Source organism: Bos taurus, chromosome 2 (genome assembly GCF_002263795.3).
Source record: "Bos taurus isolate L1 Dominette 01449 registration number 42190680 breed Hereford chromosome 2, ARS-UCD2.0, whole genome shotgun sequence".
Taxonomy (NCBI): Eukaryota; Metazoa; Chordata; class Mammalia; order Artiodactyla; family Bovidae; genus Bos; species Bos taurus.
In genome coordinates, this window is record NC_037329.1 from 119,169,363 (window position 1) to 119,193,305 (window position 23,943).

At 52.4% G+C, this 23,943-nt stretch overlaps 1 protein-coding gene and 1 pseudogene across 1 annotated transcript; both read left to right on the forward strand.

The window, feature by feature from the left end:
• The first annotated feature begins 6,015 nt into the window (after window positions 1-6,015).
• On the forward strand, window positions 6,016-10,728 carry B3GNT7 (UDP-GlcNAc:betaGal beta-1,3-N-acetylglucosaminyltransferase 7). The gene is made up of 2 exons (XM_002685679.6): window positions 6,016-6,125; window positions 8,258-10,728. The coding sequence occupies exons 1-2, from the start codon at window positions 6,115-6,117 to the stop codon at window positions 9,450-9,452; spliced, it is 1,206 nt and encodes a 401-aa protein (XP_002685725.1). The 5' UTR covers window positions 6,016-6,114; the 3' UTR covers window positions 9,453-10,728.
• On the forward strand, window positions 9,510-21,399 carry LOC506376 (protein arginine N-methyltransferase 1-like; annotated as a pseudogene).
• The last annotated feature ends 2,544 nt before the right edge of the window (window positions 21,400-23,943 follow it).

Sequence of the window (23,943 nt, forward strand, 5' to 3'; positions counted from 1 at the left end):
GTGGAAGTTCACTCGATGCAGAAGGGAGAGTGCATTTGAGCAGAAGCAAGCTGGGGTCTTGGTGAAGGAGCAAGGAAGGCCAGGGCAGCTGAAACAGGGATAGGGGTAGATTCTTGGGATGTGAAGTGCTCCAGGAGGTACCTGGAGCCTCCTAGAGGTGGACATAGGCTTGAGGACCTGGAAAGAGATCAAAAGAGGTCACTCATGGATGCAGCAGGTACCTGCCTAGCACTGAGCCCATTCTCAAGAGCCTGCCAGGCAGGGTTTCACTGCTGGCAAACGAGCTGGTTAGGGGAAGCCCCTGCCACCTGGACATGTGTGTGAGTAATAAGTATCTGGGTGTGTGTCTGTGGGTGAGTCTAGGTGTGTGTGTGCATCTCTGCAAATGTGTGTCCCCGTAGGTGCATGCGTGTATGTGTGCCTGTGTGTGTTCTTACGATGTGTGCATGTATCTCGTGTGTGTGTGTGTGTGTGTGACTTTGACTGCCACGGGTGTGTCTTTCTCTGAGCATGCATGCTTCCATGTGAATGTGTCTGTGTACGAGCGTTGTGTGTCTCTGAGTACGTCCGTGTGCGTGTGCCTATCCCTGGTGTGTGTGTCTCCGTCTCTTGCTTGGCGGCCTGCGTCGCTGTGTGTGTGTCTGCTGTGAGTGCCTACCACACCCAGCCCTCAGGAGCCTGCGGTGCAGCCCAACTGGCCTGTGTCCAGGGCAGCACCTAGGAGTGCACCCTCCATTCCTGCCCAGCCTTCAGAGGGAGCTCTGCCCCCGCCCCGGGCCTGTTTGAATTCTGGCTTCTCTCTCTCTCTGTCTGCCCAGCTCCACCCACACATGACTGGCTCCCAACCCAGAAAGGCCTGGGTGGCTTCAGCTGCCCCCGGACCAGTGATGCCAAAAGCTCAGCTTCTTTGTACACTGGTGCCAGATTAAATCTTGGAGACAGAGTTTTGGGTGAAGTAGAAAAGAGTCGCTTTATTGCTTTGCCAAGCAAAGGGGCCCACGTAGGCTAATGCCCTGAAAACCATGTGCCCCAACTTGAGGAAGATGGAAGTTTTATAATAATTGTTCAGATTGATCAGTTCATGGGCTGGTGAGGAGCTAAGTAGCAGTCAACATCATCAACCTTCAGGTCCAACTGGCCTGGGGTCTACAGGCTTGTGGGCAGCGTACCATCATTAATCATTAACTTTGCCCACGTGGAGGGGGTTTCAGTATCTGCTAAGTAGCTCAAAGATGCTGTTGTGTGTATCCACTGATGGATAAACAGGACCCTGCCCCAAAGCTGCTCTTGACTGCTTGTTTCTCCCTGGTCTCACATCCCTTCCCTGATTGACAACTGCTTCAACCTGCAGGTTGGAACTCAGGGAAGGTCATGGAGGCTGAATGAAGGCTGTTGATGGGGGACTGTTGATGGGGGACAAAGGCCTTAAATCCAGGAGCTCCACAGGGCCCTGCATGGTATCACCACCCAAGAGGGGCCCAGGCACAGCAAAGGAGTCAGAGAGTGGCCAGCCCCCCGAGGGAGCTATACCCAGTCCCCACTGACCAACCTAGAGCTCCTTCCCCAGGAGAGGACGTGTCAGGAAAATGTGAGTGGACACGTGCCACACAGCCAGCACCCTTCTTCTTCCTTCTGGGGCCCTCCAGCTTCGGAGCTTGTTTCAAAGGGCGGCTAACAGTCCAAGGGGATGTGAGCAGGAAGACTGGCCTGGGCAGCTCTTCCCCTGCTTGCGTGAGACTAACAGCTTCCTTTAAGGGATCTACACCCTCACAGTCATTCCCAGCACCACAGCAGGCGATACGTGACCAGGCCTGGACGACTGCAGCACTCCAACCCCTCAGATACGATCGCTGGCCTGTCTAACAAGCCTGAGCTACTTTGAGGTGGGGTTCTGTCACTTGCAGCCAAAGGGGCCCAGGACAATCCCTGCCTTAGTTGTGGGTCTGAGGGTGTACAGGTCCACTCTTGCCTGATGCTTCACACTCCACTGTCCCTCCCTGGCTTTCTCAGATCCCAGGCAGGGGCTGTGGCCACCTCTCCCCTACTTCTCAAGCTCATACCTCCAGTCAGATTGCTGTGGATGGAAGGACCCAGGACCAAAGAGAGAAAGTTCTGGGCCTGGGCATTGTGCTGCTGGCTTATGGGGCTTATTCAGACTCAAACTGAGAGGCCTGTCCAGTTTCTCGCCAGGCACACATGTTCACCAGAGAGCGATGGTTTCTGAGACTCCAGTGTGAATTAACAGACCCTGCGGTGCAAGTGTGATGGCCACCCTTACAGCGCTGGCCATGGCTACGCCCAGGATGTGGATCCTGCTGGGGAGCATGTGAATTCACAGACTCACCCACATCACACGGCTGCACTGATGTGACTGTGGTCACGGCTGCTCTCCAGCCTGCAGCCCATGCCCAGCTCTGGGTTTCATCCCCTCTCTCCCAGGTGCCCAGAGCTCCTCACACCTTGTCTGCCCAGGGGCTGACCCAGGGCACCCTCTGGTCTGGCAGAGACACCCCCCCACTCAGCCCCCCACATCTGAGGGCTCAACCGGCCCTGGCCCTGGGCATCTGTCCTCAGGGGAAACCAGCAGGGGCTGGATCCCAACCCATTCTGGAGGGTTGGTGGAGGCTGATGTGAAAGAAAGTGGGGAGCAGGGTGGGGAAAGGAACCAGGAGAGGAACAAGGGAAGAGGTGGGGAGGGAAAGGGGAGTATGGTCCAAAGTGCGTGGAGAAAGAGGGGGACGGAGAAGGTGGGGGGTCTTGGGATTCTCCCAGACAGGGCTCACTGAGCCCCTCTTTCAGGGCAGAACATCAACCCAAGGGGAGCAAAGAATGGCCATGGGACAGGGGACATGTGGCCCACTTCCACCACGCTTGGGACTCCAGCCCCAACCCAACCAGATGCTTCCAACCCCAGCCTCCCTCCAGGGCGACCCACAGAACCCCTCCACCTCCTGAATCTGTTTCTGCAGCTGCCCTGTGACCTCAGCCAGGGCAGCGGGGCAGGTGACTGATCCCCTCTGCAAGCTGCCTTCTGACTCCTCAGGGGCCTTGCTCAACCACCCCAGCCCGCCTAGAGACCACTGGCAGGAATCTGCCGGGACTCTGCCCGAAGGACCGTTGGAGTGGGCCAGACAGGGTGAGCTCCAGCTCTCCTGACAGGGACAGGCCCAGGCAGCCTCAGGGAAGCCTGTTGGACTGACAGTGAAAGCTTGACCAGGGCCTGGCCGGGTGCCCACAGCCCCCACCCCCACCCCACAGTCAGGCACTGAGTATTTAATTGTCATCCATTTCCCAGTCTGAGTTCGACCCGAGGCACAGATCAAATGAATCCGTGATGACAAACTGTTTCTCTCAATGGACCAGATTCCACTGGCAAACACTCCGCTGGCTTTGCTGGCGGGCCCTCCCATTCCCACCTCGTTGAGCCTTCCTGGGTTCTGAGGCCTTATAGATTGGGTAAATATTAACAACAATAATACAGCAACCAGTCTGTCACAATGCCATCACAAAGGAGACACTGATCAAGCTTCTCATGCGTCATCTCCGTAATCCCGTGCTGGCAGGAAACTGAGGTCTCAAGGGGACAAGCCACCTGCTCCTAGTGACAGTCAGGAAGTGCAAACCTGCATACCTTCCACTCTCCAGTCCAGTAGTAGTAGTAGTGCTGCCTGTCGCTCAGCTGTGTCCGACTCTTTGCAACCCCACGGACTGTAACCCACCAGGCTCCTCTATCCGTGGGGTTTTCCAGGCAAGAATACTGGGAGTGGGCTGCCATTCCCTTCTCTAGAGGATCTTCCCAACCCAGGGATCGAACCCAGGTCAGCTGCACTGCAGGCAGATTCTTTACCGTCTGAGCTACAGGGAAGTCCCCAAACCCAGGTTCAAAACCCCTTCCCAGGGATTTCTGTGTCCATTCCCAACTAGGCTCCTAATAAGACCCCACAGCTTCTGTGTGAGATGTAAGCGCTGAGGCAGGGTGGACTGTCCTCGGCCAGGCTAGCACAAGCCCCCTCAAGGCCACACCTGCAGGGCAAAGCAGAAGCCCAGGCAGTGAGCTACCTGGTGCCCTGTGGGATGGGTGGCCAGGGGGACTGTGGGGGTTCCCCAAAAGCAGGCAGCCAGGCCCAGGGGGCTGGGCTGCAGGTCAGATTCTTCTTCCTGCTCTGGTACTTGGGAGGGGCTGCTATGAAGGGCACTGGTCCCAGGGTCCTCCTCTGGAATTCGGCCTGAAAGGCCCTTCACATTCCCTCACTGAAGCTTGCAACATCCGGAAAAAATTCTAGTGACTGTTGAGTTTCTCCTCCCCCTCCTATCCTTAAGGCTCCGGAGCCTAAAGGAAAGACCTGCTCACCCAAGCCTCAGGGGCTCAGGCTTCCTATCTCCAGTCTCTGACTGTACCTGGGGGCCTCCTGGCCTCCCTGGGGGCCTCCTAGCAGGAAGGAGCTCCCTGTCACTGCTCTCCCTGGGTGAAAGGCAAAAGAGCCTGCCTCTGGAACCAGGCAGGCCTCCTGGGTTTGCTTACTATGAGAGCTGACGGGCAGGAGTCAGGCACTTTTATTTCCTCCTTTGTGGAGCGGTAAAAATAATAATATTAATAGCCTCTAGGACTGAGTCACTCACGCATGGGCCTCAAGTGTGCTTTGCATATTGCACTGCTTGATGAATCTTAGCTGTTGTTTACTGGCCTGTGAAATGCTTATGTCACTACTACGGGCATTTTTGAGGCCCTACTGTAAGTTCGAGGGCTTCCCTGATGGCTCAGACAGTAAAGAATCCGCCTGCAGTGTGGGAGACCTGGGTTCAATCCCTGGGTTGGGAAGATCCCCCTGGAGGAGAGCATGGCAACCCACTCCAGTATTCTTGCCTGGAGAATCCCCATGGACAGAGGAGCCTAGAGGGCTACAGTCTGTGGGTTCGCAAAGAGTCCGACAGGACTCAGCGACTAAGCACAGCACTGTAAGCTCAGGGATGGGACTTCAACGTGGAACAAGGCTAGAACAGACCTTGGGCAATAGCAGGACCCACGAAGGGTTTTACCTATTTGGGGGTTCTGGAAATCACCTGGGTGGAACACCCACCACCCAGGACCGACTGGGCCCCGGGAGTTCTCGGTCTTCATGCAGCCCACTCCCTAGGAGTCGCTGGGTGTGGCATACACAAACAGATTAATAAACACTTAGGGACAAAAAGGGGTTTGAAGTGAAATACTAGTTGACAGATGAAAAGGCAGGCTGGGCCAGCAGACAGACCTTTTGGCGGTTAGGAGGGGTTCTCTGAGGTTGGAAGGGCTCCAGAGATGGAGAAGGCCATTGTCCGGGGCAAAGAGAAGGCTTCATAGCGGCGGCGTGGGCCGCTGTCCCCGCTCGGGAAGGTCCCCATTCGGGCAGCCCAGCCGCTTCCTGACCTCTGCTTGGGGTTCTGCTCTTTCCGCCCCAGTCCCTGTCCTCTGTAGACCCCACCTAAGATAGCGGGGTGCGGGGGTGGGTGGGGGCCAGGGGAGAAGGCAGAGGGAAACAGACAGGAGGAAAGGAAGCTCTGTCTCGGCTTCTCCCACCCAGAAAAAGGCCGGACCGGGCCGGAGGGAAATGGCGGGGCCCCCGTGCGCCCGGGGAGATTGGAGGTGGGTGGGGTCCCGGTTCGCAAGCACCCAGAGGAACCGGCGACCCTGGGGAAGCCCCCCAAGGCGGGAGGAGCCCCCGTCCCCGGTGGCGGGGGTGACCTTCGAGTTCCGATGTCCCGACTCAGCCACTCACGCTCCGGCCGAATGACCGTAGGCGGCTCCGGGAGCCGCCGGGGCTCGGATGCCACCTCCGGAAAATGGGTCCTTTACCGCCCCGCCGCGCTGCGCCCCGCGGTCGCGGGGATGGAGGGCCGGGGGGGCGCCGAAGGGGTTAACGTACCTGGGCCGCCGCCTACCCTGCGGGCCCCTCCTCCGGCCGCGGGGAAGTGGAGAGCCTCGGCGGGGGCGCGGCCGGACCTCCGCCCCCGCCCGCCCCCGCCCGCCCCTGTCCCTGTCCCGTTCCTCGTCCCCGCCCGCCCGCCGTCCCCGAGCCCGCGGCGCCCAGAGCTGCGATCCGCGCGCCCCGCTCCGCCGCCGCCGTGGCCCGGGCCGCCATGTCTCTGTGGTGAGTGGGGCCGTCGGGCCGGGGACCCGGGCTGCGGGCGCGGGGAGGGATGCCGCGGGTCGCGGGGGGCGCGGGCGGGCCTCCGTTTCCCGGGCGCAGCTGGGCTGGCGCGGCGATGGCTGGAGATGCCCGGCCGTGCGCGACGCCTGGGCCGGCCGGTCGGCGACTCGGCGACCGGGGTGGACTTGTGCGCTCAGTCTTCCCCCGCCGTCCCTCTGCTCTCTTTTGCTCCGGCCCCAAGGCACCCAGATCTCATTCCTGGACTCGAGGAGTTGGGGACCGCAAGGTCTCGCCGGTAGCTGGGTCCCGTCCCCGATTCCGAGGGCCTCCTGCGTCCTGGGCGACCCCTGTCCTCCACCCTCAACCCCAGAGTGGCTCTCCTTCCTCTCCCGGAGCTGGGGCCTCCGGCCTGCCCATCGCTTCCCTTCTCTTCTCCTTGCACTGGGTGCTTTTTCCCCCCCACAAATGGAGTGGAAACAACCTGGAGTGAAGGGACATAGCCTCATGGCCCTCTTTGGGGTGACCCCCTCAGTCCAACCCAACAAACCAGGCCAGAGCACTCCCCTGTCCTCCTGGGAGGATGGGGTCTGGGTCACACCCCTACCCCAGCACCTGAGATGACCCAGCCTCCCTCCAACTCTATATAGAGGAAATCTTGGGAGCCCACGGGAAAATGTCTCTCCATTGGGCTCTGCATCACTCGCCCAGGGTGCCTGCACCTTTCATCAGCCGGTCCTGAGGCCACCCCAGGCTGGACCACCTGGTCCCTGTCTCACCACTTTGCTGCCTGTCTCTCCCATCACCCCGAATCTCCCCTCTTGGCACCCTTCTGGCCTGGCCCTGTGAAGCCACACTTTTCTGGCCTGCCCTTTCCCTGGAGTCCCCAGCTCCTGCATCTCCCAGGAAGAAAACATGGCAGGTGGCCTGGGTCTCCCCAGACTGTGAGCTGAGGAGAGAGGGTCCCCGGGCCCAGGGACTCAGGGCCCAAGGACTCAGGACCCTGGCCCTGCGAGCGCTCCTAGAAAAGAACTGATTTCTGCTTCTTAAAGGGGTGTAGTGGGGTTAATTTGGCATGAGGGACCCTGGAGAGTGGGGTCCAACTGTGCCCCTCTCAAGGCAGCAGAGCTGGGGAAATTCAGCTCTCCGAGTGGGGCTCAGACTGGGGCTACAGGGACAGTGGGCTTGCTGGGAGATGCTCGCCCCATTTTCAGGCTTGTGTCAACAGTGAGAACTGTTCTTTTTTTGTTGTATAAGATGGATGGGGGGTGGGAGGGGAGGGACAGGCTTCCTCAGGTTTAGTGAGAGCTTTCTTCCCAGGAGCCCCTATACTTTTTGAACAGGTGTCTTCTCTGCACCTCCAGGAAGTCTACCCCAGTGGTTCACCAGGTTTGCACAAAGCAAGCAGGGTGCCTGAGGGAGAGATGGGGAGCAGGGCAGGTCAATCCCTTGTAGAATCATAGCATTCCCCCAACTCCAAACCCACTCTGTGCCCAGCACTGCAGCTGACACGCCAATTGCATGCTATCCTCATTTGGGGAAAGAAAAAAAATCACAGCTTGGAGAGGTTAAGAGAAATCACAAAACGTCTCCATATAGCTTATATTCAGTAAGTGCGTGCGTGTGTTAAGTCACTTCAGTCATGTCTGACTCTTTGCGACCCTATGGACTGTAGCCCACCAGGCTCCTTTGTGCATGAGATTCTCCAGGTAAGAATACTGGAGTGGGTTGCCATGCCCTCCTCCAGGGGATCTTCCCAACCCAGGGATTGAACCTGCATCTCCTGCGACTCCTGTATTGCAGGTGGATTTTTTTTTTATCACTGAGCCATGGGGTAGCGGAGGGAGGGGAACTTTCTCCATTCATAGTGGGACCGAAATCTGAACTCCAGGAGCCTGACTCCACAGCTCCTGTACTTAAGCTCTGTGTTGTGTGCCTCCCTGATCCTGGAGAAGGGAAGAGGTCAGGATAGGAAAAGAAGCAAGACCTCCTCTGACCACTCAGGGGCCCAGGGACTTGAGTCTGTGTACAGGGGCCATCTGCCCACCTGGGACTGCAGCTCTCTACAAGGGGACTGACTCACCCTTTTTTCTCTCTTCTGAACTATCCACTCCCCACCTCACCCCTACCCCCAGGAAGAGAACCGTCTACAAGAGCGTGTGCCTGTCCCTGGCCTTGCTCGTGGCCGTAACAGTATTCCAGCGCAGTCTGACTCCCAGCCAGTTTCTGCAGGAGCCCCCGCCAGCCTCCCTCAGGCAACAGAAGGCCCAGAAACCCAGCGGACTCCTGGTGAACCCTGACAGCTTCTGGAAGAGCGCGAAGGAGGTGGTCACCCCCACTCCCGTGGTTTCACGGAGGCCCCAGGCCTGGGACGTGAACACCACTAACTGCTCGGCCAATGTAAACTTAACCCACCAATCCTGGTTCCAGGGCCTGGAGCCACACTTCCAGCAGTTTCTATTGTATCGCCACTGCCGCTACTTTCCCATGCTGCTCAACCATCCGGAGAAGTGCAGCGGTGATGTGTACCTGCTGGTGGTCGTCAAGTCTATCATTGCGCAGCATGACCGCCGCGAGGCCATCCGCCAGACCTGGGGCCGCGAGCAGGAGTCGGCGGGCAGGGGCCGAGGCGCGGTGCGCACTCTCTTCCTGCTGGGCAAAGCCTCCAAGCCGGAGGAGCAGTCCCACTACCAGCAGCTGCTAGCCTACGAGGACCGCATCTACGGGGACATCCTGCAATGGGACTTCCTCGACAGCTTCTTCAACCTGACCCTCAAGGAGATCCACTTCCTCAAGTGGCTCGACATCTACTGCCCTGATGTCCGCTTTGTCTTCAAGGGCGATGACGATGTCTTCGTCAACCCCACCAACCTGCTGGAATTTCTGGCCGACCGGCGGCCCCAGGAGGACCTGTTTGTGGGCGACATTCTGCATCACGCCCGACCCATCCGCCGGAAGGATAGCAAGTACTACATCCCCGGAATCTTGTACAACCAGAACAGTTACCCACCCTACGCAGGTGGAGGGGGCTTCCTTATGGCCGGGGGACTGGCCCAGCGCCTGCACCACAGCTGCGATACCCTGGAGCTTTACCCCATCGACGATGTCTTCCTGGGCATGTGCCTGGAGGTGCTGGGCGTGCGGCCCATGGCCCACGAGGGCTTCAAGACTTTCGGCATCTCCAGGAATCGCAACAGCCGCATGAACAAGGAGCCCTGCTTCTTCCGCTCCATGCTTGTCGTGCACAAGCTGCTGCCCACCGAGCTGCTGGCCATGTGGGAGCTGGTGCATGGCAACCTCACCTGCTCCCGCAAGCTCCAGGTGCTCTGACCTGGCTCGGGCCATCAGGATTGACGAGAAACATGTGCCCCAGAGTCCCTGCAAGTCATGAGGCTGCAGCTGCAAGGCCAGGGCACTGCCTCTGGTCCCCTGCAGGGAGGTGGAGGGGTGGGCCTTACGTGCCCCTGGGTGTGGTGGGGTGCGGGTGACCAGGACTAAGGCCTGGCCACGTTCCGAATGGCCCAGACTGGAGACTGGTTCTCTGGCAGCCCTCCTAGCCTGGGTCTGTGGTCTGGCTCCCTCTGACCAGGCGGGAGGCCCTGATGACCTCTGAAGGAACCCTGTGCTCAGGTACCCCGGCTCAACCTGCCCTCGAGGGGTCCAGGGCTGCCCTCTTGTCTTCACAGAGAAGATCCTCCGGCTTCTGTGAAATGCCTCAGTCTCCCCACGGGCTGCTTGGGCAGCCCTTTCAGGAGAAACTCAACCCTGTGCAGGCTCACAGGCCTCCTCCTGTCAACGCCTCCAGGGGCTCCTAGAGACCGAGCCTCAGAAGGCCCTCAGCATCCCCCTGCCCTCCGGCCCCTGACCTTCCTGGGGTTTGACTGCACAGTCTCTGCTCCCAGGTGGCTTCACTCCTGGCTGCGTCCGGCGCTGCTCCGTCCGGCTCCCGTCTGTCCGGAAGCTGGAGCAGCCGCTCTGACTACCTCAGTGATCCTCAGAACCTCTGGATGGGCTGCAGCCCCACCTCACCGCACGCCCCTGCCCCGCGACTCCTCTGCCCCCAGACGCAGGGCCAGAGAGCCGTGCTCCGGTCCCAGCAGTTCCCGTGCTGCTCCGCAAGGCCTGGCTCCCGCATTGGGAAACCAGCTGGTCTGACCCTGGAAGGATATGCCTCCATTACTGTGAAGTTTTATTTATGAAGAATTCGGAGGGAGAAGGCGCCAGGCCTCAGAGGGTGGGGTGGGGTGGGGGGAGAGGTGGTATTCTTCCCTTCCCTTATTTCAGCAAGACACCGCCTGCCTCCACCACTCTTGCCCCTCAGCCCCGCCCCCACCCCAAACACCACCCCCAACGCCCATCACAGCCCCCCCCGACCCCCGCGCCTCCAGAGCCATGCCCACCTGCACGCCTACTTCTCCAGGCCCTGAGCAGACCAGCATTGGCCCCTGTGAAGGGATGGAGTGGACTTGGTGCCCACCCCACTCGGATTCAGGGGGTCCTGGGGGGTGGCTGAAGAAGATGTCACCTTGCATCAGGGTCAAGTCCCCTGGGAAAAGTGAGGGATTAACTCTTATTTTCTTAATAAAAGGGGATTGTTTTTTTTTTCCCCTGCCCGGTGTGAAAGTTCCTGTCGCCATTACTATTGGAGGGCCTGTCTGGGGCCAAGGTGGCTGGAGGTTTTTTGAAGACGCAGCTTGTTCCTTGTTGTTGGCTGGTGGGTACACAAGGACCTTCTGAAGGGCCTCTTCATCTCCAGGAGGGAAGCAGAGGCCACATGGGCCCCTGGGTGGGGGGTGGGGTGCAAGAGAGACCTGCAGCTCAGAGAGCATTTTCTGGTAAGGGCCGGGCCAGAGCTGCCCCTGAGGCTGGGGTGACAGTGAGCGGGATGCGGTGGGCGCCTGCAGGGGCTGGTGGGCTTCCTGACATTCCTGCAGTCAGCCTCGAGCCTAGATCAGGTTGATAAGCAGCACTGAAACAGTGGCTCCGTGGGGTCCAGTGATAGGGGGGCTGCACTGCGCAGGGAACCTTGGCCGAAACTGCTTACCTCCAGGCTGGGAGGGCAGGCACCCCCAGGAGGAGGGACACTGGGACTGCAGTGGGCAAGCCAGCAGCCCCTGCCTGTGCTCAATGGGCCAGATGCCCTGAGAGAGTCACTTGCTTATTAATGTCCACACCAGGCCTCTCCCACAGATGAGTGAGAGCAAGGGCTGGGTCCTAATATAAAGCACCATCTTCGAATGTTAAGAATGTCACCACCAGTCACAGGGCCCTTCTGAGGTGGGACCTGGTGACTGCACACGTCACCAGCTCTCTCTGTCTTTCACGCACCCTCTGAGGCTGGGGGCTGCAGACAGCAGGGTGGGGCTCTAGGGTCTCTGCCTTTCCAGAGCTCAGTCCAGCCAGGGCAAGAGCCATGGAGAGACAGCCAGGAGACAGAGGTGGAAGGGCCACTGGTCCCTGCGCACAGGTTGGGGCCCAGAGACAGCATTTTTGCTCAGAAATGACCTGAAGGATGCTGAGCAGGTGCGTGTTGAAGCAGATAGCTGCTCCTCAACAGTGGGAGGATGGAGTGGGGGGATGGGGGGAGCTGGAGTGTGAGAAGGGGATCTCAGGGCCTCCCGGGTTGCAGGGGGGTGTTCAGACTTGATCCTGAGAGGCAGGGACCGGGAGTGGGGCCCTGGGTACACACCCCTGCCTCTAGGTTTGCCCTGTCTCCAGCTGAGCCGCAGGGACTCAGTGGAAGCAGCAAGTTTCCAGCATGGGAACGCCCTCAGCCTCCGCCCCAGGGGGACCCTTGTGTCTGACCCCGTTTCAGACCTCAAAGGCCCAGGCTGAGCTTGCAGAGAGGGCTGGGTAAGGGGTGGGGCGCCAGCGTTAGCACAGCAGGAGGAAGGGCAGGCAGCCCACCTGTGAGGGGACCAGTGGAATAGGACCCCCCCAGCACAGGGTGAGGAGCGGGCTTCATCACCGGGCCTGCCAGTGCACCTGCGTCTTGAAGAAGGAGTAGGCCCTTGCCTGTGGTCGAAGGGGAAGGACAGTCCAGACAGGGGACACATGCAACAGCCCAGCAGTGCAAAAAAAGTGGGACATTGGAGCTGCCGGCTGCCCGGTGTGGACACTGTTGGAGATGAGGCTGGATGGGGTGTGCTGGTGCTCCCCCCACCACAACATCTTGGCTGGAGGTGGTATTTAAGCTGGTGGCTTGGCCATTTTGGAGAGTTCCCTGATATCCTCCATGCATACAATAGGTATACATATCATTCTGTTTGTTTTTCTCTTCTTAACCGGTCTTTTATTATATAGAGAAGGGTCTCCACCAAGAACCTAGAAGGCTAGAGGGGGAAATTATCATTCCTCCTCACCAAATCCTACCTCTCCCTTTCGGAGCCCACTCAGTCCTTAATTGTCTGGAACCTCAAGGGCTTCCTTAGTCCTGAGTGTGTGTCCAGGAAAAAAGTCTGAGCCGCCCTCTGCAGCTGCTGCCTCTCATCCCACACGGTGACACCCTGGCCCATAGGCCCCCACAGTCCTGTGGACTCTGAGGCACAGTCTTCCTGACAGAGGCTGTAGCGGGCCCCACGATTCAGAGACAGAATGATTCTCTTAGTCACCCTCGCTTGCTCTTCTCCAAAGAGCAGAAGCAGCCAGCTAGGAGCGCTGGGTCCTGAGACTCCCAGTCAGTGACACAGAGTTTGGGGGGACCCTACAAATTCACTCAGGTTCTGTCACTGGGAAGCAACTTTCCAGGGCTGCTGGTAAATTTTAGATAAATTTTAGTCAGTCTCAATCAAATCCTGGGGAACAGGTTGGGGGGAAGGGGAAGTAGGTCTCAAACGCTTTCCTCCCCAAAGACCCCCAGCTTGAAAGGCAAGACGCTTCCCCCCTGCTTTCCTGCCTCCAGTCCTGCATTCCTAAGGGGTCTGCGGAAGAGGTGGCTTTGTCAGGCCACAGAAGGTCTCCTGCCAGGCAATGGGTGCTGCTTGGCCACATTTACATAACTAAAGGAGACCACTCAAAGAACTCTACCCTTAACAAAGAAAGCCTGTTCTGGGGAGACTCGCTCTGTCCACCTCAGCAGGGAGGGAAGCTTCTGTGGAACCGGTTATAGACGAAGACGACTGTCAAGTGAAGAAACGGAGGCTCCCGAGAGTAGGGTCCCATGGCACTTGTGTGACCAAGCACTGTCTGAACGCAGTCTCTGCACCTAACCCCCCACCCTTTTGTCTCCCAGGAACCTCCATGTGTATTTGTGGGGTTTTGCCTGACAGTCCCCAAAGTAGAAAAATGTAGTGTCCCGTGAGTGACTGGAAACTGGGTATTTGGGGTTTGAGGAAGCCCAGCAGAACTAGCACTATAGGAGACCTTTCTTTCCACATAGTTTAAAAAAATATTGTGAAGACGAGCTTCTCTGTTTAGTGGAACACTATACATTGTTTAATACACAACCCCCAAGCTGTCTGCTTCTAGCCCAGTTCATGGTCTTGGAGCTATTCTGCACCTTTTTTAAAACCACAGAAAACAGGGGAGGGATAAATTGGGAGTTTTGGATTCATATACACACACTACTATATATAAAAAAGATAAACAACAAGCACCTACTATATAGCACAGGGAAGTATATTCAATATCTTGCAATAATCAATAATGGAAAAGAATCTGAAAGAGAAGATTTATATTCAAAACTAAATCACTCGACTGTACACCTAAAACTAACACAGCTTTGTAAATCAACTGTACTTCAATTTTAAATTTTTCTAAAATAAAAAATTTTTAAGAAATATATTGTAAATATAATTTTTTTAAAAAAAACACAGAAAGGGAGAGATCCCATCAACTTCTCTCCCCACTGTGGAAAAACCAGTTTTGCCTCCGTTAGCAATTCAATTCCTTCATTCCATACAAATCTGTGCTTTTAGACAAGTCTCCTGTGAACCAGTTATAACATCAGCTTACCCTCTTACGAATAAAATAAATCTTTACCTCGTGTTAATTTTTATACCTGTAGGAGTTAGGCGTTTCTTTTTTCTGAAAAGTATCTTTTACCATCTTTTATATTAAAATGAACACAGACTCATTATGGTTGAGAATGCCATTTTTTGCATATATTTCTGATACCAAACTTGCATCTTGGAATAAATTTTACACCTTCAGGTGAGCCTAGAGCTCAGTCCCTTCCGAAGGGGCTCAGCCCCGCTGCTCGTCTGCAAAGCCCTCACTCCCCCCGGAACTTTGGGGGAAAAATTGGCGTTCAGGCCCCAACCCAGGCGGGGCACCTCCGAACCTCGGAGGTGGGCGCTAGTCTAGGTATTTCAAACCCCCGCCCAGGTGACTCCGGCCGACGCCCGGGCGGGGATTAACTGACCCTGCAGGTGATGGGTCAGGAATCTGCTCTCGCTTTGTTTTTCTCTGGTGTCGAATCTAACAAGAATGCCCGGAATTCCTGCCCTCGCCCCAGGCAGGACTGAGGGTTCGGGCGCCGGAGGGTGGTCAGCGCAACCAGGAACCCAGAGGCCATCGCTGAACCACCTAGGCTTCGGTGGGGACCATCACGCTCTGCCGTCGGAGGTGGGGGAGGCTGGTGGTGGAATCCACTGGACCCCGGGGGCCTGGACTAGAGGTGGAGAATGCGGCATCTTCTAGTGAGACCTACCTGTTGGCCCACGCCGCGATCGCAGCGAGGCTGGGGGCGCCGGGCGCTGGGCAGACCCCTCTGCGCCGGCTCCGTAGAGGCGGCCCCGGGCAGGGCCCTTGAGAAGATCCAAGGGGCGGGGAGGGGCCGGAGGGCTGGAGTCATCCGCGGAGCCAGAACCATCCCAGGACAGGGCGGAGAGCGCCCCCAGCCGACCACGGTGGGCATAGTGACAAAGAGAAGGACGATTAGAGCTGTCATGTGAAATTGGTTAACTTGGAATCCTTGTACCCCAATTTATCCGCGGTCCCTAAGGGCATGTATGCCTCAAAAATACCAGAAATCTCCACGCCACTATTTAATAGGAATTCTTTCCTTGTAATGGGCTTCCCTAATAGCTAAGTTGGTAAAGAATCCGCCTGCAATGCAGGAGACCCCATTTCGATTCTTGGGTGGGAAAGATCCGCTGGAGAAGGCGTAAGCTACTCACTCCAGTATTCTTGGCTTTTGCTTGTGGCTCAGCTGATCAAGAATCCGCCTGCAATGTGGAAGACCTCGGTTCAATCCCTGGGTTGGGAAGATCCCCTGGAGAAGGGAAAGGCTAGCCACTCCAGTATTCTGGCCTGGAGAATTCCATGGGGTCGCAAAGAGTTGGACAGGACTGAGCGATTTTCACTTTCATTGGAATTCCAGGGATTTTATTCTCTTCTTTCTGCCTATTTGTCTAAAGAAGGCTTTGTACCATGAGCGGTTACCACTTAGTAGAGGGATAAAATTTAGAACCTAGACAAGGTATTAAAAAGCAGAGAAGTCACTTTGCTGGCAAAGGTGGGTATAGTCAAACCTGTGGTTTTTCCAGTAGTCATGTAGGGATGTGAGAGTTGGACCATAAAGAAGGTTGAGCGCCAAAGAATTGATGCTTTTGAGCTGTAGTGCTGGAGAAGACTCTTGAGAGTCCCTTGGACAGCAAGGAGATCAAACCAGTCAATCCTAAAGGAAATCAATCCTGAATATTCATTGGAAAGACTGATGCTGAAGCTGAAGCTACCAATACTTTGGCCACCTGATTCGAAGAACTGACTCATTGAAAAAGACTCTGATGCTGGGAAAGATTGAAGGCAGGATGAGAAGGAGGCTACAGAGGATGAGATGGTTGGATGGTATCGTCAACTCAGTGGACATGAGTTTGAGCAAACTCTGGGAGATAATGAAGGACAGGGAAGCCTGGCATACTGCAGTTCATGGGATCTCAAAGAGTCAGACATGACTTAGTGACTACACAACAAAAAGTTTAGAAGATAGACATGGGCCAATATTCAGACAGAACGGGTGGCCTTGGAGGGAGTGAAAGTGGCTTTGAGGTCCTCAGGGGGCTTCTTCCAGAAAAAGGAGGAATGATTACCCACCAAGGAGAGGAGTACAGTCTCTTGACAGAAATCACCTTGGCTGGCCCACCCTCAGAGGCCCTCTGAGGTCAGAGGAAGGAAATCTTAGAATCTGAAAACAATCCACTCTCCTTGTAAGAGTTTACTGTGTAAGCACTCCTACACAACCAATGCAACAATCCATTTGTTATAAAAGCTAATATATAACCAACACAAAATTGTAAAGCAATTAGCTTCCAATTAAAAATAAATATATATATTTTTAAAAAGCTAATGTATAGCCAGCATTGCTTAGGGTAAGTTTGATTGCAAATGACATAAAATTCAGCTCAGGCTTTTTGAAACTTTAAAAGGGATTGCTGGCTCGCATGAGTGAAAGGTCAAGGGCCTAAGTGATGGATTGAGATCCACACTCAGGTAGCTAGTTTGCAAAACCTGCACATTGACCACCAACCGACCCCAGGCAGATGGCCTGAAAAACTTTGAGGCAGGTCTGAAAACAGCTGACCATCCATTATTCCTGCCTGTAGTTAGCTAGTACTAGCTGCTGGTTAAAAGGCCAGACTCGAATCAGGCAGCCCAATACACCCAGACCTAATCAAAGTTTTCTTGCTAGATTTGTTTTATGTAATTTGATCCAATGTTCTTTGGCACTTAAAAAATAGAGGTTACCGATAAAAATGTATCTTTTATAGTAAAGACTTACGAGCCATTGTTGATCACAGGATATTCATCCCCCAAAGATATCTTCCTTGCTCCCAGGAACTTTCACATTTGATGAGGTGTCATTCTTACAATTACAGTGCATTATGTGTTTCCCTTGACCCCTTGCACGCATGCTCAGTCGCTCAGTCATGTCTGACTCTTTGTGACCCCATGGACTGTAGCCCGCCAGGCTCCTCTATCCATGGAATTTTCCAGGCAAGAATACTGGAGTGGGTTGCCATGTTCTCCTCCAGGTGATCTTCCCGATACAGGGATTGAACCCAAGACTCTTGTGTCTCCTGCATTGGCAGACAGATTCTTTACACTGCCCCACCTGGGAAGCCCATTATATGTTACAATTGACCTAAAAATAGGGAGGTTATCTGCGTGGGCCTGAATGAATCCCAGAAGCCCTTAGAAGTGGAGAGTTTTCTCCTGCCATTTGAAGAAGTCAGAGAGATTCAAAGCAGAAAACAATTCCATATACAACATGGAACTGAAGATGAAGATTGGCCAAGTGATAAAGAGTGAGAGAAGCTTCTATTAATAGAAGCTGAGAGCAAGCCCTGGTTAGCAGCCAGCAAGGAAGTGGGACTGAATCAAAGATTCATATCAAACTCTGTACAATACTCAAGTCAGCACATACATCCTTTCTGCTCCTGAAACTTTTACCACCTATGTATATTAGGAAGAAAATATCAAGGGTCCCTCAAAGTGGAAATTGAGCAGACCAAACTCTGTGTGCATGAGACAGTAAACCAGAAATTACCCACAAAAGTAAACCAAATGACAGGAACAATGACAACAATCCTAACCGCTTTCTTAAATACCTGTGCCTCAAAGAGAAAGTGAAAGGTACAGAGGCAGATTATTTTGAAATCAAGAATACCACATCATTATATTTATGTTGATAACACAAATTTGCATCATTATGACTTCAGAAGTGTCACATGTTAAACCTTGGGCCTAAAGCAGTTGAATATTGTGAAATTTAACAACTTTCAATGCATTCATTATCTATGAAAAAAAGAATACAAATAATCAAACTCATATTTCTACTCAAAATTTCAGGGAAAGAACTTTAAAACAGACTAACGCTGGAGTTCGTGACATTGTACAGGAGACAGGGAGCCAGACCATCCCGAAGAAAAAGAAATGCAAAAAAGCAAAGTGGCTGTCTGAGGAGGCCTTACAAATAGCTGTGAAAAGAAGAGAGGTGAAAGGCAAAGGAGAAAAGGAAAGATATAAGCATCTGAATGCAGAGTTCCAAAGAATGGCAAGGAGAGATGAAAAAGCCTTCCTCAGTGATCAATGCAAAGAAATAGAGGAAAACAATAGAATGAGAAAGACAAGAGATCTCTTCAAGAAAATTAGATACCAAGGGAACATTTCATGCAAAGATGGGCTCAAGAAAGGACAGAAATGGTATGGACCTAACAGAAGCAGAAGATATTAAGAAGAGGTGGCAAGAATACACAGAAGAACTGTACAAAAAAGACCTTCATGACCCAGATAATCATGATGGTGTGATCATTCACATAGAGCCAGACATCCTGGAATGTGAAGTCAAGTGGGCTTTAGAAAGCATCACTACGAACAAAGCTAGTGGAGGTGATGGAATTCCAGTGGAGCTATTTCAAATCCTGAAAGATGATGCTGTGAAAGTGCTGCACTCATATGCCAGCGAATTTGGAAAACTCAGCAGTGGCCACAGGACTGGAAAAGGTCAGTTTTCATTCCAGTTCCAAAGAAAGGCAATACCAAAGAATGCTCAAACTACCACACAATTGTACTCATCTCACACACAAGTAAAGTAATGCTCAAAATTCTCCAAGCCAGGCTTCAGCAATACGTGAACCATGAACTTCCAGATGGTCAAGCTGGTTTTAGAAAAGGCAAAGGAAACAAGAGATCAAATTGCCAACATCCGCTGGATCATGGAAAAAGCAAGAGAGTTCCAGAAAAACATCTATTTCTGCTTTATTGACTATGCCAAAGCCTTTGACTGTGTGGATCATAATAAACTGGAAAATTCTGAAAGAGATCGGAATACCAGACCACCTGACCTGCCTCTTGAGAAACCTGTATGCAGGTCAGGAAGCAACAGTTAGAACTGGACATGGAACAACAGACTGGTTCCAAATAGGAAAAGGAGTACGTCAAGGCTGTATATTGTCACCCTGCTTATTTAACTTTTATGCAGAGTACATCATGGGAAACGCTGGGCTGGAAGAAGCACAAGCTGGAATCAAGATTGCCGGGTGAAATATCAATAACCTCAGATATGCAGATGACACCATCCTTATGTTAGAAAGTGAAGAAGAACTAAAGAGCCTCTTGATGAAAGTGAAAGAGGAGAGTGAAAAAGTTGGCTTAAAGCTCAACATTCAGAAAACTAAGATCATGGCATCCGGTCCCATCACTTTATGGCAAATAGATGGGGAAACAGTGGCTGACTTAATTTTTTTGGGCTCCAGAATCACTGCAGATGGTGATTGCAGCCATGAAATTAAAAGACACTTACTCCTTGGAAGGAAAGTTATGACCAACCTAGACAGCATATTAAAAAGCAGAGATATTACATTGTCAAGAAAGGTCCGTCTAGTCAAGGCTATGGTTTTCCCAGTGGTCATGTTTGGATGTGAGAGTTGGACTATAAAGAAAGCTGAGCTCCGAAGAATTGATACTTTTGAACTGTGGTGTTGGAGAAGACTCTTGAGAGTCCCTCAGACTGCAAGGAGGTCCAACCAGTCCATCCTAAAGGAGATCAGTCCTGGGTGTTCATTGGAAGGACTGATGCTGAAGCTGAAACTCCAACACTTTGGCCACCTGATGTGAAGAGCTGACTCATTTGAAAAGACCCTGATGCTGGGAAAGATTGAAGGCAGAAGGAGAAGGAAACAACGGAGGATGAAATGGTTGGATGGCATCACCAACACAATGCACATGGGTTTGGGTGGACTCCAGGAGTTGGTGATGGACAGGGAGGCCTGGCGTTCTGTATTTCATGGGGTCACAAAGAGTCAGACACGACTGAGTGACTGAACTGAACTGAAAGCTGGAATTCCCTGATGGCCTAATGGTTAAGATGTGGTCCTCTCATCACTATGGCCTGGGTTCAATCCCTAGTCAGGGAGCATCCTGTAAGCCACGTGGTGTGGCCATAAATAAATAAAACAGACTAAAGCCAAGCCAGTAAAAAGGAAAGAATAAAGACATAATAAAGATGAAAGCTGAATCAATGAATTTGAAAGCAGTAGAACTGAAAAGAATCCAAAAATTGTTTCTTAAGAAAAAAAATTAACAAATCAAAAGTGGGAAGGGGTCTCAGCAGCCAGAAGAAGAGCAGGCATGGCTGAAGATAGCAGCAGCCAAGGCCTCAAACTGCATCCTGGAGAATTTTATAGCCACCTTGGCTAATGGGATGAGCCTCCAGCTGCCTCTTGAAGAAGTAACCCCCCCACTTTTGTGCTTCCCTGTGTCTGCCCCCACTTCTGCCTTCCCTTCCCTCCCCTCCCCAGCTGTGAGCTGAGCTAGAGACTGGGGCAGAGAGACTGGAGAGGTGGTCTCCTGTGGCTCAGTGAGAAGCCCAATGCTGAGGACGTGATGTCCAAAGATTGCTACTTTGACTACTATGCTCACTTCAGCATCCATGAGGAAGTGCCGAAAGGTCCACAAATTCACGTACAGCAACTCCATGTTTCATGGCCCACACCTTTTCAAAGACAGGTGGTGCTGGACGTTGGCTCAGGCACAAGGGTCCTCTGTATGTTTACTGCCAAGGCCAGGGCCCGCGTGGTCATTGGGATTGAGTGTTTCAGTAGCTCTGATTACTTCATGAAGATTGTGAAAGCTAACAAGTTAGACCACGTGGTGACTATCATCAAGGGGAAGGTGGAGGAGGTGGATTTCATCACCATAGATGGGCTACTACCTCTCCTATGAGTTGATGCTCAACACCGTGGTCTACGCCCGAGACAAGTGGCTGGTGCCCAATGGCCTCATCTTCCCAGACCGAGCCATGCTGGTATGTAAGAGCCATTGAGGACCAGCAGAACAAAGACTACATGGTCCACTGGCGGGAGAACATGTGCAGCTTTGACGTCTTGCATCAAAGATGTGGCCATCAAGGAGCCCCTGGTGGACGTGGTGGACCCCAAGCAGCTGGTCATCAACCTGCCTCATAAAGGAAGTGGACATCTACACGGTCAAGGTGGAAGACCTGGCTTTCACTTCCCCCCTCTGCCTGCAAGTGAAGCCGAACGGCTGCATGCATGCTCTGGTGGCCGACTTCAACGTCAAGTTCACCTGCTGCCACAAGAGAACTGGCTTCTGCACAGCCCTGAGTCCCCATCCCCTCCCTGGAAGCAGACGGTGTTCTACATGGAGGACTATCTGATAGTGAAGACAGGCGAGGAGATCTTTGGCCCCACCGGCATGTGGCGCAATGCCAAGAACAACCGTGACCTGGACCTCACCATTGGCCTAGACTTCAGCCTAGAGCTGGCCTAGCCAGCTCTGTGAGCTCTCCTGCTCCACCGACTACTGGATGCACTAAGGCGGTGCCTGGGTTCTCCCACCCCAGTCCGGCTGGTCCTGCAAAGGCCCCAGGGGCTGCGGCGTTCTTAGGCAGTTTCGGGGCTCCTCGTACCCCTCACTCCCTCCCACAAAAGGGGGTTTTATGTGCCGGGGCATGGAGGGCACATCATGACTGTGTTTCATTACTTAGGTTTTTATATGGTTGCATTTATGCCAATAAATTCTCAGTTGGGATGGCAAAAAAAAATAACAAATCAAAACTATAATGAGATATCACCTATCAGAATGGCTCTTATTTAAAAAAAAAAAAAAGACAACAAATAACAAGTGTTGGGGAGGATGTGAAGAGGAGGGAACTTTTGTGTACTGTTTATGGGAATGTAAATTGAGGCCGTCACCATGAAAAATAGTATAGAGGTTTCTTGAAAAATTACAAATAGAACTACCATATGATCCAGCAATTCCACTTCTGGGTTTTTTCCCAAAGAAACCGATAATACTATATTGGAAAGATATATGTGTCCCTATGTACACTGCAACATTATTTACTATAGCCAAGATATGGAAGTAACCTAAGTGTCCATCGATATGAGTGATGGTGAAATGAGTGGAAAAAGAAGATGCAGTGTGTATACACACACACACAGTAGAATGTTACTCAACCATAAATAAGAATGAAATCTTGCCCTTTGCACCAACATGGATGGACCTAGAGGGTATTATGATAGTGAAATAAGGCAGACAGAGAAAGGCAAATACTGTATAATTTTGCTTATATATGGAATCTTACCAAAAAAAATAAATTAATAAACATAACAAAACAGAACAAACTCATTAATACAGAGAACAAACTGATGGTTGCCAGAGGGAGGGGGTTGGGGGAAGGAAAGAATCAGATGAAAAAAGACTAAGAGGTGCAAACTTCCAGTTACAATATGCACCCAAAGCATGGGGGTGAGATGTCCAGCATGGGGAGTAGAGTCAATAACCTTGTAATGTATTTGTATAATGGCAGACGCTTCCTAGATATAGCGATGGTCTATAGCGATCACTTTGTAATGTTCACAAACATTGAATCACTATGTTGTGTACCTGGAACTGACATAGTGTTGCAGGTTAATTATACTTCAATAAAATAAATAAAGGAATTAAATAAAGCATTGAAATAGCTAGACCTCGGCCAAATTTATTAAAAGACAAATATAATTAACAAGTTCATGTAATTAATGAAGACTAAAATGTAAGATTAGGACTTCTGTGGTGGTCCAGTGAGGCTAAGACTCTGTTCTCCCAGTGCAGGGGGCCCAGATTCAACCCCTGGTCAGGGAACCAGATACTACATGTCACAGCAAAGATCAAAGATCTTGCATACTGCAACTAAGGCCTGGTGCAGCCAAATAAATTAATTAAATAACTAAGTATTTTAAAAATAGTAGAACGTAAAATTATAAGAGAAAGCTGGGAGTGGAAGTGGTAGGAGGGAGAGGAGGAAGAGGCACTTTCTCATTTAACTGAGATGCAATCTCCCCTTCTCATACCATGCTCCCTTACTAGGAGGGCGGATACTGAAGTAGAGTTCCTTGGGGGAATCTGTTTCTTTCAATTTTGCCACAAAGCATTCTATTCAGGTTTCAGTCACTGGTAACTGACAGAAACCCTACTCCAAACTAGCTCAGGGAAAAAATAAAGTTTTAGTAGATAAAAACAAATCACTAGGGCTTCAGGTATGGCTGGTCCAGGTGCTTAACAGGTGATTGCTCTTCACTGGTTAGCTCTTCTTCATTCTGAGTTGACTTGATTCTCTAACAGGCTTTTTAGAGATGGGAGGAAAAAATGGTCCCAGGCTGCTTTAGATGTAGGTGATCTTTCCAGCTCACTCCCAAAAGAAAAACAAAAAAAAAAGAGTGTATTTTCTGATATTTCTAGCAAATACCCAATAATTAGGTTTGATTGTATCTTATGTCCAAGCTAGAACCAGTGTCTACAGTGAGGAGAATGGAATTCTCTAATCAGGACATCCCTGAGGCCAGGGATTGGCTTCATCCCACTTGATCCACATGACGTGAGCAGGATTACAGTGGAAGAGGACCGAGAATTCCCTGGTGGTCCAGTGGTTAGGACTCCGCACTTTTACTGCTGAGGGTTTGACTGAGAAACTAATATCTCTCTCTCTCACACACACACACTCACACACACAAGCAAACGGAAGACAGCAGTGAGGGGACGGTGTCTTCCCCCAAAGAAAAGGTTATTAGGAGATAAAAATTATGGATTCCGTCTACAAAACCTGAGTCTGGGATGGATGAAGTTGACCCTCACATTCTGCTCAAGAGCTGGTGCTTCCTATGCTGGAGTCCCCAGAGAAGCCTTCACCCTCCATCAAACCCCGTCCTTACAAGATTTTTTTCCTCCTGGGTGCTGTTGCTCCTTCTTGCAATCTGGCTTCCATTCCCTACCCACCAAAATCCATCAGAATTGTTCTTTTGTGGCGGATCCCCCAATTTAAATAAAGTTCCCATCACTTTCCATGGGGCTTTCAAGTCTGAGAAGATCTGGCATAGTG